The sequence below is a fragment of the Equus quagga genome, chromosome 6, assembly GCF_021613505.1.
Source record: "Equus quagga isolate Etosha38 chromosome 6, UCLA_HA_Equagga_1.0, whole genome shotgun sequence".
NCBI lineage: Eukaryota > Metazoa > Chordata > Mammalia > Perissodactyla > Equidae > Equus > Equus quagga.
The window spans coordinates 46,466,543-46,481,184 of NC_060272.1; the positions used below are offsets into that span (position 1 = coordinate 46,466,543).

The window sequence follows — 14,642 nt, forward strand, 5'->3', positions numbered from 1 at the left end:
CCAGGCATACACTGGCACTGAGTGACACAGAGTCCTGCGTCTACCTCGACCTCAGAGGAAGATCTGCCCCAGCCATTTGTGGAATCTATTCCGCTGGCTGAGTATCTACTTCTCTTGACTGAACTTTCTCTCTCCTATTGTAATGTAAACTATTTGACACCAAACTCAAGATTTTCCTATAGCTAAAAAAACTGAGCTAACCCTGTTCTCTTCCCCATTTCTACAAAACTATATTTGACATCTGTGGCCTTATCTTTTCCTTTATCAAACATGTTATGTTGTCTTATTGAATATTTTTATCTACAGCATTTCACCTCAAGAAGTGTTACTGGAATGGGAGATAGTGAAGAATGATACCATCCTGGCACACTCTTTACTTTTGAAAGACAGCACAAATTATCTATCCACCCCAAAAGGAGCAAGAGATAGAGCCTAGCAAAAGTTCTCCAAGCCATGCACTGACACCCTAACTCGCTCACACACGGGGCGAGATCTTGTTTTCCTGCATGTGCCAGTCAGGGGTCAGGGCTGGCAAGACTGATGGCTGCTCTGGCCTAATCCCAGTGGGAGCACAATTCTTAGCACCGTCAGTCATATTTTCCTTCTTTGTTCCTTCCATGTTTACGCCTTGCAGGCAGTGGAGTTGGCTATGATGTGTTAGTTAAGAAAGAAAGGCCCACGAGAACTGTAACTGTATAGAAATAGGAGAGAATCGCATGGGGCTAGGGGCAGTGCCGGCACCTAGAGAAACCACAGCAAATAGCGTCGATTATCATGTTTACATACCCTATCTGCACATCCAGGCCTGCAGCTGCCCTTAATAACAGAAAGTCACAGTGGAGCTTAGCTTTTGATGTATTTAGCCAAGCCAAGTATATCTTGCTCTGTCAGAAATGTACTCCTACCCTTCATTGCCCCAGCAGCCACCAGCAATCAGTGGGCATATAGGCTGGGCTCACTTGCTGTCCAATTTCAACTTTTCTTGTTATCTTCACGTCAAATCATATATACCACATATTACCATACAGAGCTGTTCTTAGGGATTGTTGAGTTATAATGATGACCACAAGCCAACACTAGTGCCATCGACTGAGAGTCTATTCCAAGCTTAACACCGTACCATCTATTACTGTCCCCAACTATCGAATAAGAAAGTGCAGAGGACCAGTACTTTAAGCTACCCTCAGACCTCCATTTAAGTACTTCTGCCTCCTCCCTTATTGACTTAACAGTCAAACTCATCAAAACAATGGCCTGCTGGTTCTCAACCTTGGAATACAAATTAGAATTACTTCCAGATCTCTTAAAAAATACCAATGCCCAGGCCACTCCACTCCTAGTTGATTATGATGCACAGCAATGCTAAAAACAAAACAAAAAAACCCAACACTGCTAGCCATGTCTTCCTCACCCTTTCACTTATTAACATATCGTAGAAACCATCAACCATGGGCTCATAAAGAAAGCAAGCTGAGAGTTGACAGCCCTGAGAGAACACCTAAGGCCCTCTGCTGCAAAGCAAAGTACTAAATTTTGTCAATTATTTCAGCCAGAGGATTCTCTTATTCTGGTTTTTCCCTCCCTTTCTTCTTCCCTCCCTCTGTCTCATTCTTTCTTTTTAACTGTTCACCTCTGACTTCATAGGATTGAGACTATGGGAAGACTATCTTTGTGCTACTAAATGAAGAGTTTGTAGTTCATGCATATTCGTTCTCTGTAAGGGACATTCTGGTTGCTTCTCCCACACCTCCTCCCTCTCCTTTTGGCAAGCATCTTGACTTTCAGATGTATATCCTCTGCCTTGAAACAAATATGCTTCCAGGGAAGCATATCCCTCCTACTTGTAAGGTTGGGGTACTTGGATCAGGCCTAAACTAACCCACAGATCTTTGCTGAAGTTACTGGTTCACAGGTTGAAAAGTAGCACAATGCAAGTAAATGTGGCCTAAGGAGAAAAGCTTCCTTTCTCTTCTGAGTGCACTTCTGGAAGCAACTCCAACACCATCTCCTGCTCAGGGGTTGTAGCCATCTTGTCACCACATGGGGCAGCCTGCTGTAGAATGAAGCTGATGCCAGAGAAAGCAGAAATGAGAGATGCAAAGAGCCAGGGTCCTTCAAGACCCTGAAAGGATTTGATCCTGAAAGGATCTGAGTCACCAAATTAAACCAACCGAAACTACTGCACTTCTGGAAGTGAACCAAGCCAATAAATTCCCTTCAGTGTGTAAGCCAGTTTGAGTTGGTTTTTCTATTATTTGCAACCAGATGCATCTTGAAAGAAACACCACATATTTTATAAGGAAGGGAAGGCCTGTTTTCAATCAAATCACATTTGAAAAAGCTAGTAGAGTGCTCAAAACAACATATTCAAGTTTTAAATACTGTTTCTTGTCATATTTAACAGCTATTACCATACTAAGAACTGCTATTTGGCTTCAGGTTGTTTTTGCAAGAAATGTGGCAAGCTGTGTAAGTCAGTTAATTCTGAAATTATAGCGAGAGGCTTCAGTATTCTGTAATAGCTGTTCTATTCTATAATATGGCATTAATACCAGATGAACAAGAAAGACAACATTCAGCAAAGAAAACATACGGTAAAACAATGTATATAATAGCACATTGGTTTTATTGATGGCAGAAGAAAAAATTCTTTCACTTGTAAAAGGTTATTTGCTTTATTTAACTTAGTATTTTTTCCCATTCTTTGTGTGGGTTGAATTTTTTCCCCCTAAAATCAGCATTTTTGTTCTCCAAATAATAATATCCACCATGGCTGCATCTTATTCCAAAGGGAAAGCAGGTCGTCTATCAACAGGTTTTGGACAGGATGTTTAAGTCAATGGCTCCTTTCTTCACAAAGACTCTATTTAAAAAGAGAAGAAGAAAGTGAAATTGGACCTTCAGATTAACTTTTCCTTACTCAGAATACACTTCTGCTGAAACTTCTCTGTAAATGTGAAGGGCTTGCATAGATATCAATAGATCTCAAGTAGAATAAATTGGACACTGTTGTCTAATAAACATAGTATCTACAAACCAATATGTAAACAAAAAAGCAAAATCTTTTAAAATAACTTTTTCTTCTGGAAATTCTTAAAGAGCATCTCCGTCACTGCTAGCCCCTTTATTGCTAGCATGTTGATTTCAGGAATTTGGATTAACTGAATAGGGCTTTTTTTTTGGTGAGGAAATTGGCACTGAGTTAACATCTGTGCCAATCTTCTCCTATTTTATGTGGGATGCTGCCACAGCATGGCTTGACAAGCGGTGCTGGTCCGCGCCCGGGATCTGAACCTGTGAATCCCAGGCTGCTGAAGTGTAGTGCACAAACTTAACCACTATGTCACCAGGCCGGCCCCTGAATGGTTTTTAACAGATGACCTAAAAAAGATGTAGTCTGCCAGTGAACTGCTTCTAGCCCCCTCTTACCCACCTCCATTTCCCCTTTGAATACCTCTGAATTGGTTTAGTCTACACAGGTAATTTATTTTAGTCTGTCACCTCCTTCTGCCTGCTCTGTACCTTTGTTAGGTACCACTCAGGCTGAAACATTTTGGGTGGTGACAACAGAAAGAGCTGAGAGAAGCCCTGTTTGCTCCAGTCCTATTTCAGCTCCATCATGAAAGAATGCTTGGGCAGAGACCAGGAGAGTTTCCATGGCTGCGTCTGAAGTAAAGAGTCTCCTACTTAGAAAATAAAGAGCTTCGGGCACTATTATTCTCACATGATGCCTATTCTGCTGGCATCATGGGGTTCTGTAACAGCTATCTTTCTAGTGATCATTTTCCTGACCTTGGTTTGAAAAATTTTGCAAAAGGATGCCAGATCAGATTGTCAAAAAAGTTTGTATTTAAAAATATATTTTTTTAAAAAAATTTTTTTCTTTTTTTTGAGGAAGATTAGCCCTGAGCTAACATCTACTGCCAATCCTCCTGTTTTTGCTGAGGAAGACTGGCCCTGAGCTAACATCTATGCCCATCGTCCTCTACTTTATATGTGGGACGCCTGCCACAGCATGGCTTGACAAGCGGTGCATATGTCCACACCGGGGATCCGAACCAGCAAAGCCCAGGCTGCCAAAGCGGAATGTGCAAACTTAACCACTGTGCCACAGGGCCAGCCCCTAAAAATACATTTTTTACCAGCTAAAAATGGAGTTAAAACCTGGACCTTAGAAAATAAACAAAGTCATGGTATTTATGTAGTAGTCTATGCTTAGCTATTGGTCTCAAGGTTTCTGGTTAATATGTGAAACTGTGCAGACCATCCTTTCATGAAACAAATAAGAAATCAGAAATGAAATTCAAAGTGGGTCAACATTTACGAAACTGCTTTACATGCTGAGCCTAAATCTCCACACATTAGGGAGCGTCACGCTGCTGAGTCTTACAAACTCTTCCCACACAGGCTGCCATTTCTGTCTCTTCACAGGACAGGATAGCTCTCGCCACTCTTCAACCGGACCACTGCGATCGATTCTGAGATTCCTTCTCTCCTGGTGCTGTAACCCACCCTACAACTAACAGCAATCTTTCTTAAGCCTAATTTTGATTATATCACTCTTATTCAGAGTTCATGATAGTACCAAACACATCAAAGGCAAATTCCTAACGTATTTAAAGCCATACTCTTCTGTCACCACCAATACATATTTTTAACATCCATTGTTTTGGTTCACACTCAGTTGTAGCCACTGACAGCTGCTTGCTGTGGACTCTCCTTCTTCCCTTCTTTAAGCCTTCCTCAGCCTTTAGAATGTCTTCGGGGGACCCTACCCTACCCTGAAAATGAAGCTTAAAATTCACCTCTAAGGTCTGCTCCTACTAGTTAGTATCTAGTTCCAAGGACTCCAATCATGTCAGAAGTCTTTTCAAATGCACATGGTTTGGGTCAGTTTCATTGAATAAAGAACTATGTATAGTTTCTCTGTCCACAGCTGCTCATATTTCTAAGTTGTCTGTACAATTATGATGAGTCAAGGGACTAAAAGTTTGGAGTTTTGGGCCCTATCTCCCCTCAAGGCTACGATCCGACTCGCCACCACTTTTTCTCAGGCTTGAGCCTATTTCCCCACACTGACTCCCAGGTGTCTCCTGCTTTTGCTCGTCTCTACCCTTAGTAGCAGGTTCAAGTAGAATCCAATTTCCTCTCCACGTTTGGGGAAGTACATGTGTATGTGGGGTGGTGTAGGGGGCTTATAAAAAAGTTTTTAGAACAATCAAGGAATGTGTAAATTACACACCAAAAACTTTATCAAAATATACACTTATATTTAATGTACACTTTTTTAAATAAACACTTAATAAACATTTAATAAACACTTACTGAACAGCTACTATGTCTCATTCATCACCTAGAAAGTATGTAAAACATAAAAAGAAAGACTATGACTACAAAACTATGTTTTTTTAAAGTGATAATAGAAAGTGCCTAAAGTGTTTCTTACTATCTTGAATAAGTTTAGATAACAAAACCTTAGAAAAATTTCAGCATATATTAGAATTCATGCCTACATTTGCTGGAAGTCAAATGGCTGGTATAATGTATATCTTCTTTTCAAATGTTTAAGTTAATGGAAACCAGGAATGAGGAAATAAAAAAATCTTTTCTCTCAAGAGAAAATAATATATTCAGTTGCGTGATAAGAGCAAAAAAAAAATTCTTATTATTGCTGAACCTCCCATTCAAATACAGTATATCAAAGAGAAATTTAATTCCACTTCATAATTTTTCATGTTTGAAGTAAAATGCAAAAATGAATAAAAATAATTTTTTTTCAGCAAAGATCATATGTGTCTTGCTTTTTATTTTTTTAGGGTAAATTTTGTAGGGAGAGGTTTTTTAGGGATATCATCATGAGACTGCCCACTCTACCCCCTCACTCCTGCCACCAAAACTAATTTTCTTATTGATGTCAAGAACTCAAAATTTCTGTGTCACACATTTCTGATGTCAACAGTACAACCAAGGCAAGCGTCCGGGAAAGATGAAAGTTTTAACTCAGGGAGCAGAGAAAACCAGTAAGATTGTGAAGTTTCAGTTGATTAGTAACAGTTTGCACTACACTATTTGACATGAATAAGCTACAATTACCCCAAGGCTACAGTTTGTAATTTACTTTTAAGCAGTATACTCTTCTCCAAAGGAAATTTTCCACAGAACCTAGTATACAGAACATATGAAAGAAACTAAAGAAGGGCCGAGGGGACTGAGAGCTCCACCCACTCGGCTGCACCCTTGCTCACTCTCAGAGATCTCTCTGTCCTGTCCGGCCCTGCAGAGCCTAGCCCCAAGGCCCCTGCAGAGTCCAAGAGTCCTGCAGGACTGTCAGGCAACCCCTGCCCTAGGGCAATCAGGGAGTGGAGAACCTTTGCCTTATCTTAAAACCTTGTATTTTGTTTTTTTTTTGAGGAACTTCGGCCCTGAGCTAAAATCCATGCCCATCTTCCTCCACTTTATGTGTGGAACACAACCACAGCATGGCTGACAAGCAGTGGGTAGGTCTGCGCCTGGGATCCAAACCAGTGAACCCCAGGCTACTGATGCAAAACTTAACAGCTACGCCAGCAGGCCAGACCTTAAAACCTTGTTTTATAAACAATGTAAAAGAACTCAGAAAGCTAAGAGGGAATTCTTAGTTTTCATTCACCTTAAAAGAGATTAAATTCTAATGACACTGAGCTTATTTTAAAAGTGGATGTTTGGTGCTGGCCCGTGGTCGAGTGGTTAAGTTCATGCCCTCTGCTGTGGTAGCCCAGGGTTTCACCGGTTCGAACCCTGGGCGTGGACATGGCACCACTCATCAGGCCATGTGGAGGCAGCGTCCCACATGCCACAACTAGAAGGACTCACAACTAGAATACACAACCATGTACCGGGGGACTTTGGGAGACAAAGGAAAAATAAAATCTTTAAAAAAAATAAATAAGAGTGGCTGCTCAATCTTGCTCAATGTAAAGTTGCTGAAGTCCTTACATATACTTTGATTCTGCTCTGGTCAGTTCTTGCAGGCTACAGAAAAATGCCCAAAGTCCAGAAGTAGCTCTTCTGTGATACTACGGACAGTAGGTCACATCTGTTTATTTGACAGCCTTGTATTAAGCACAAAGAAAAACCAAGGATAAGAGGGAAAAGGTGCTACGGTGGCTGCTCGGGTAAATCAGAAGTCAAGCAGCATCAGGTTTCTGCATAAGGAGCTAAGGGCTAGAAAATAGAAGAAAACATTTCTTCCTACTGCATAAGGAGCTAAGGGCTAGAAAATAGAAGAAAACATTTCTTCACTTAGGATGACACAACTAATTTTTAACCAGTGAAGGAACTTTGGGGAAGCTGAAGGAAATATAAAACTCTGGAACAGTGCTGTCCTGCAGAAATATAATGTGAGACACAAACGTAATTTTTAATTTTCTAGTAGCCACATTAAAAAAAGTAAAAATAAATAGGTGAAATTAATTTTAATAACATATTTTACTTAACCCAATGTATCTAAAATATTATCATTTCAATAAGTAACCAATAAAAATCAAGATATTTCACTTTTTTTTAAAACTAAGTATTTGAAATCTAGTATGCAGTTTTCATTTACAGCACATCTCAATTCACCCTATCTACATTTCAAGCGCTAAAGAGCCACAGCTGGTTTGAAAAATTGAGAGTCACTTAGCAGGGGAAAAATACAATGTGGATAACAGCCTTAGCAGAATGAAAAGCTGAAATGAGGAACTGAGAACAATTTCTTAAAAATTCTCAATGCTCTTGCAACTAAGCCGAAGATACTGAGGAAAAAATATATAGTTAAGTCTAAAATAGTCTTTTTATCCCCCCTCTGAGGAAAAAGGCCCTGAGCTAACATCTGTTTGCCAATCTTCCTCTTTTCTTTTTTTCCTCCTCAAAGCCCCAGGACATAGTTGTATATCCCAGTTGTAGGTCATTCTAGTTCTTCTATGTGGGATACCACCACAGCATGGCTTGAGGAGCAGTGCATACATCCATGCCCAGCATCTGAACCAGCGAACCCCAGGCTGCTAAAGGAGAGCATGCGAAATTAACCACTCAGCCACGGGGCCAGCCCCTAAAATAGTCTTTAGATTGATATATAACAAAAGCTGTAATGGGAAAACTCTGATTATTAAAAAAAATATTCCAAAGCCCTGGCATAATAAAAAAAATAGAAATGTTACCAAAGACGGCAAAAATATTTCCTTCTAAAGACTTAATAATAAATCTGGTCTTTGTTCATCAAAATGAGATGTCTTAGATTGGTCCCATTATTTCCTGACTTTTTTGTTATATTTCTCTTCCTTCCTATTGAAGATGATTTTTAGATAGCAACTCTCTTTCTGAAACTCTAAGATGAAAGTTTCTGGGTCTATAGCCAGGGCCCCAAAATTACATCTCAATAAGAAATCACGTTGTCCTCATCCACTTCCTGAAGACATACTATGAAACATTTCCTCTTTCTTAAAAAGGATTGAAATTAATTAAAGAATAAAAAATAGACTCAGTTATCCAGGCTGGTGATTATCTGGTACTTAGTTTTCTTTCATCTTCTTTCTGCTCGCAAACATATCTGGTACTTAGTTTTCTTTCATCTTCTTTCTGCTCGCAAACTTCTAGTCATTTCACTGATTATCATCACCTCCAATAGAAGGGAGGAGGTAAAGAGAAAAAAAGGGATTAGGGATAGCATTTGTGGAGAAAGGTTTGGTGGAAAAGTAGTTTGTAACTATGGTATAGTCTTAAATAGTTTACAAATGAAAGTGTTAAAAAATCTTTTTTTCTATTATATTATTATGAAATATTAATAATTGGACCTACATATTTAACACTAATAGCATCTTTCTTTATATGGAAATCATCTCACAATGTCAACTTTACCTTTTCATACTAGTTCCGAGCCCGGGGAGGTTGGTAAAACTGCTGGGTTGGCCGAGTGGATCGCCGTGGCTGGCCGTCACCTCCTCTACGGAACTCAAGAGTTTGGTCGTAGGTGCCTTCTTCCTCCTATTTGCAAAGAGTAGTGATTTAACATGTTCAAAATAGCTCCAAGTTTCCTAAGTTAAATGCACTTTATCATCCCCACTTTGATATACCCTCTTAAGCTGTCCTGGGGTTCACATCTGTCAACTTTTATAACCAGAGGGAAGCAAGGGGAAGAAAAAGAAAAGGGAGGGGCATTGTTAAAACTCTTTTGGTCCTTGGTAACAGAAGAATAAAATTCATAGTGGTAACATGAGAATCAAATTTAATTCTAGAAAAGGAAACTCTTTCCACATAATAGCATGATTATTTCATCAAATAACTTGACATTGTGGTAAAAACATAAAGAAGCAAGCATTATAAGAAAAATTTTCTTGAATGTTTGGGCTTTTAAATATTTCTAGGTATTTATCATGGAAGGGGACTTCAGCAAGATATTGAAAAAGGGTTGAAGAGCCAGAGAATGTTCACCAGCTGTCTGTCCTCATCTGATGAAATCTCCAACATCGTTAAGAACCTTACACCTAGAGACAGGAAAAAATAATGGACTGGAATGAGGAGGGAAAAACAATTTACATATAAAGAAAGCTTCATGCAACACACAGCGATCACCACAGCAAGACACAAACTATTTTCCTCTCATTTTCTTTCTTACTGAAGGGGTAGATCTACCAGCTCAAGGAACAGCATAGGAAAAAGGATAAGCAGATTAAACGCAGAAAGAGTACAGTTAATTATGATACTTGAAAAGGACTTAGAAGCAACAGAAATGTAGCCAAAAGCCACACTGGTTTCTTACTGAGTGCTGCCACCCTGTTATTTTAGCGTTTTTAAATTAATGCAGCTATGAAATATGTTCCCTTTTAGACACAAAAAAATTGGTTTCTCGGTTTTAAAAAAGAGAAAGCATCTATTTCAAAAGTAGAGTTTAAAGTCCAACTGAACTATCAGAGCACAAAAATTTGCACGAATTTGGAAATTTATCCTATTTCTTCCTCAACCTTTTACCTTTGAAACTACTTTCCCAAAAGACTGCTTTCCTTTGACCCTACTCATAGCAGAGGAAATTATATGACAGACTGAGTTCTATTCTTCAAATTTTACAGATCCAGCTTTTACAATTTTACCTGATGGATGCAAAAGATGCTAAGATAATTTGGTCAAATCCTATTATTTAGAAATGATATTTAATATTTGGCATGAACATAATTCTCATCATTAGGTATCCATCATGGTATTCTTAAGAAAGAACCATTATTTCCACTTTATTTAAAGGACACTGAAGCCCAGGAAAGCTTTGTGACTTTGCCCTAACACTTCTAAGGCAAACCTGGGTTTTGATCCAAACACTGCTGCTTAAATCTTTAAGTGTTAGTCTGCATGTAAAAGAGATAAACCAATAGCCAAAAATTAATTATCATCCTTAAGGGGCCATCATCACCTAAATAAAAGAAGGGAGAACTCTAAGAATATATCTGGCATAACTCAATAACTGCATTTTAGAGACAAACTTGCAGATTAGCACTCCTTTCTCTATGCCCCTTTTATTAACAATCGGTCTCGAAATGGTTAGAAGCATCAGATATTATGTCTATAATTTAGCAAAGCAATTAAAATGCAGGAAGAAAAATTAAAAAGTGCTCAAGAAAGGAGAGAATTATTTTTTATTATTCTGGTCACTGTTCTGAATGGTGACTGTCAAATACTATAGCTAAATTTGAAAAGGAACTATCTAATTTTATGACATATGACAACATTTGAAGCTTTGCATATTAACTGAGAAGGAAAATATATTTGGTACTGTAGGAGATGAAGTAATTATTTCAGGAACTAGAATGGAATGATTTTTTTCTCCATACCCAGCTGCAGAACTGGCTAGAAGACATCTAAAAATCTATATTTTATCAATAAAATATACTGTCAAAGGTAGGACACTACATTTGCTGAGTGAGTGAGCTGGATTTATATAATAAATATGACACTGGTATTTGAAAAGCTGTCTCTACTATGTTTAAAAGATTCACAGACTGCTCCAGCCAGAGCCAATTAAACGGTTTTATGGAGATGACCGACCATGAGATTTCTTTCACATTATTTGATGTCTTCACAATCTTTTTACACAGAGTAGAAGCAAAAAGAATGATTCTGACAGCTTGGTTTTCAGTTATTGTCAAAGGCACAATCTTGCTTTTTTAACTTTTAAATATTCCCTCTGCAGAGTAGTCGAGGGCAAACCTGGTTACCCACAAAAACCACTTCCTATAGTCTATCGGTAGTGATCTTTAGCACTGAATGAGGACCTCTTTCATTTTATAGAACACACAGCTCAGTTTAATATATCAGTTTATTTGCAGCTGTCTTTGAATGAAATTTATACCTTCTTCTTCTTCTAGCCTATCTTCTTCCTTTCGGTTTCACTACTCTGTAACAGATTTAAAACTCAAACAAATGCTTCATTTCATTGTTCATGAACATATTTTTAAAACTCCGATACTACATTTGAGCTGGCACAGTTCTTGAAGCCCATCTAGTCTGTTCCCATGGATTTGACAGATGAGGAATCTCTAAACCCAAAGAGGTGAAGAGACTTTCCCAAGTCAAGGAGCTCATTAGAGGAAGGGTCCAGATCAGGGCCCTTTGGTCTCTGACCCTCAGCAAGGTCTTTCAAAGATTTGTGATAATTTTCATAAAATGGAACTGTCCAGCATCATCTCCACCTAAGACAGTGAACTTTAGAACCATTGTGCTGGGACTCAGATTTGTGCTCACCTCAGCCATGCCATCAGACAAAACCTGGTTTTAAAATAACTAATATTCAAAATGTGCCCTCTTTTCATGCCAATATTTACTATTTTATCACTCCTTTTAATGAAAAGATACAATATGCAATACTCTTTGTGACATCACAGGAAAAAAAGCACCAATGCAAAAAGGAGATGCACAACTTCATCTGTAAAACATGTTCGACAGGTCACAACTACATTTTTCCTGAATATCATCTTCATTCTCTCATTAGTGCATACCACGTCTGGAGTGAGCACACAGACAAATACATATCCCCTCATTTATAAATGAGCTGTGTTGCAAAAGCTCATTGTAAATAAGTCACTTGGAACCCAGAACATACTTCAGTAGGTGTGAAACACGCTTAAATAGAGGTCATGTTCTCTGTTCCACAAATACTAAGGAGAAAGGCAGCTAAGTGTACAAACCAGTACTCTAAGGAAGGTGCTAGATCAGTGGGTCTCAACTTGGAGTGATTACGCCTCCCAGCGGGTATTATGCAATGTCAGGAGACACTTTTGGTTGTTACAAACTGCAGGGGTGAGGTGGGGAGGAGCTGTTACTACATTTAATGAATAGAGGCCAAGGATGCTGCTGAACATCCTACAACGCACAGGACAGCTGACAGAACAAAGAATTATCCAGTCCTAAGGCCAACAATGCCAAGGCTGAGAAACTCTGGGCCACACAAATGAAGCAGGAGAAAAAGTCCTACTCCTAAGTGCCGGGGCAGCCTGGAAAATAATTCTGAAATTCAGGAAGTTTGGGTTTCGCACCATTCCCCTTTTTCTTTCTGGACATTTCTTCTTCTGCCTCTGCCTCTAAGGCCTAAATGCTGACCCAGCTCTCTATGGCAGTTTTGTCGGGGGCTCTATTTACTGACAATATGTTTTCCTCTGCTCCAGCTATGTACTCATATTTACTTAACTTACTGAGTCACTTTATCTTAAATTATCATTCCTTCAGCATTTTCCCACAGCTGTAATTTTATGAGGAAACAATGAGAGATTATGATTGGCAAGGGTAGGGAGTGAGGATGGCCATTCACTTCATTAAAAAACTCAGTAATACTGTCACCTGTCCTTTAATAGCCATTTTGTGTGTAATTTAATAAAATTTCTTCTAGTCCGTTCCTTCTAACAGAATTTGTATAGCAGTCACAAAAACAGAAGTCAGCATATGAAACGCACACTGTGTACCCTCGACAATAACCTGTGATATTTAGGCTACCTTAAACAAAGAAATACTAATGAGTACATATCTCCTTTAGTAATACACATAGGAACCACTTACTGGAATTTCCAGGCTACTTTTGCCTGCCTGGTTAGCTTGTGTAGTCAGTTTATAGAAATATAAACAAATTTTAATATAAAACCTAATAAAATAACCATTTTAAAGACAAATCTGTTTTCCCAAAAGATCATGTAATAAAGGCAAAACTATGGAAACAGTAAAAAGATCAGTGGTTGCCAAGGGTTGGGAGGATACAAGGACGAAGATGCAGAGCACAGAGAATTTTTAGGGCAGTGAAACCATCCTGCATGATATTGTTATGGTGGATAGACATTTGTCCAAACCCCTAGAATGTACACCAAGAGTGAATCCTAATGTAAACTATGGACTATGGGTGATGATAATGTGTCACTGTAGGTTTATCAATTGTAACAAATGTACTACTCTGGTGGGGGATGTCGACAACGAATGAGGCTATGTATGCATAGGGGTGGGAGTTTTGGGGAAATTTCCATACCTTCCATTGAGCTTTACTGTGAATCTAAAACTGCTCTAAAAAATAAAGTCTATTAAAAATATAAAGTTTATTTTAAAAAATGAGCTGTAAAATAGGCATGTCAGTGGGATACTTTGTGCCTCATATAGTGCTGAAGATATGGTAGATCTTTAATATTTGATGAAGTGTTTGTTGACCTGCCCTTATGGCACATCTCGATCCACTCATATTCTTCCTGTGGTTATCAGTAACTAGAGTATGAGAATTAAATTTCTTCCATCCTTGGCATGCCACGAGGATTACTAATGTTTGAAAACCACTTCAAAGCTTACTGAGCTTTCTGAACTGGCTCTAGGTTGAACTCATTCTACCTCAGATATCCCTAACATTTCCTCTCGGTCCCCATTAGACAACTTTGACCTGCGATTTTACTTTTCAATCCAAAAAATGAAATAAAGTATCTCTGCCTCATTCAAAAGCAAAAACAAAAAATTATGTAATGAACTCCAAAAGTAGAACTTAAAATATATTTACGTCAATTATATTAATATTCTATTATATTAGGGTAACTGAAAATTGACAGTAAAAGCTGGATTAGCTCTTACTTTCTGTGAAGATTATGGATAACATGTGTGTCCACTGGAGTCATGTAATATGATCAACACTGAACTCTAGTTTACCAATTAACCCTGTTTAAGAAATATGTTCCAATTCAATATTTATAGCTCCACAAAATAAACTTGGCCAATGGTAGCCTGAAACCAGACTACGAAACAGTAAGTTTCTGTGAAGAACAGTTAGTCCAACTAAGAAACTACTGTTTGCTCAAGTATTTAGTAACATAGACTGAGCTAGAACACAGGTATTCTGATTTAGTCTTGTCTGCTCTTCACTATGTTTCCAAGTAATGAGAGCAAGGAACATAGATATAATAAATTGTAAGAGAAGTTGAAGATAATCTAATTGGGCAGATTCAAATTTTTTTTTAAATTATCTCTTTTTTTGGTAAATGTGGCAGTCTTCTTTCAAATGAAATGTAAGGTAGAATTTCAATATAAAATAGATAAGCTCAGGTTAAAGTGGGTGTTTTTACTCATATATGTGAGCAGTATTCCCTTGGCTTTCTCTTCCTCAGTCCCTCCACGCTCTG

At 38.4% G+C, this 14,642-nt stretch overlaps 1 protein-coding gene across 4 annotated transcripts in view; it reads right to left on the bottom strand.

Annotated features, from left to right (window-relative positions):
- Positions 1 to 2,605: 2,605 nt before the first annotated feature.
- The window catches only part of TDRD3 (tudor domain containing 3), a 172,239-nt gene continuing 160,202 nt past the window's right edge, over positions 2,606 to 14,642 (bottom strand). For all 4 annotated transcript variants that reach the window (XM_046664420.1, XM_046664419.1, XM_046664422.1 and 1 more), the window contains 2 exons: positions 8,878 to 9,003; positions 2,606 to 2,863 (listed from right to left, as the gene is read on the bottom strand). In XM_046664420.1, the coding sequence (XP_046520376.1) occupies positions 8,887 to 9,003 (117 nt within the window). In that variant the 3' untranslated portion in view covers positions 2,606 to 2,863; positions 8,878 to 8,886. The remainder of the gene's footprint in view (positions 2,864 to 8,877; positions 9,004 to 14,642) is intronic.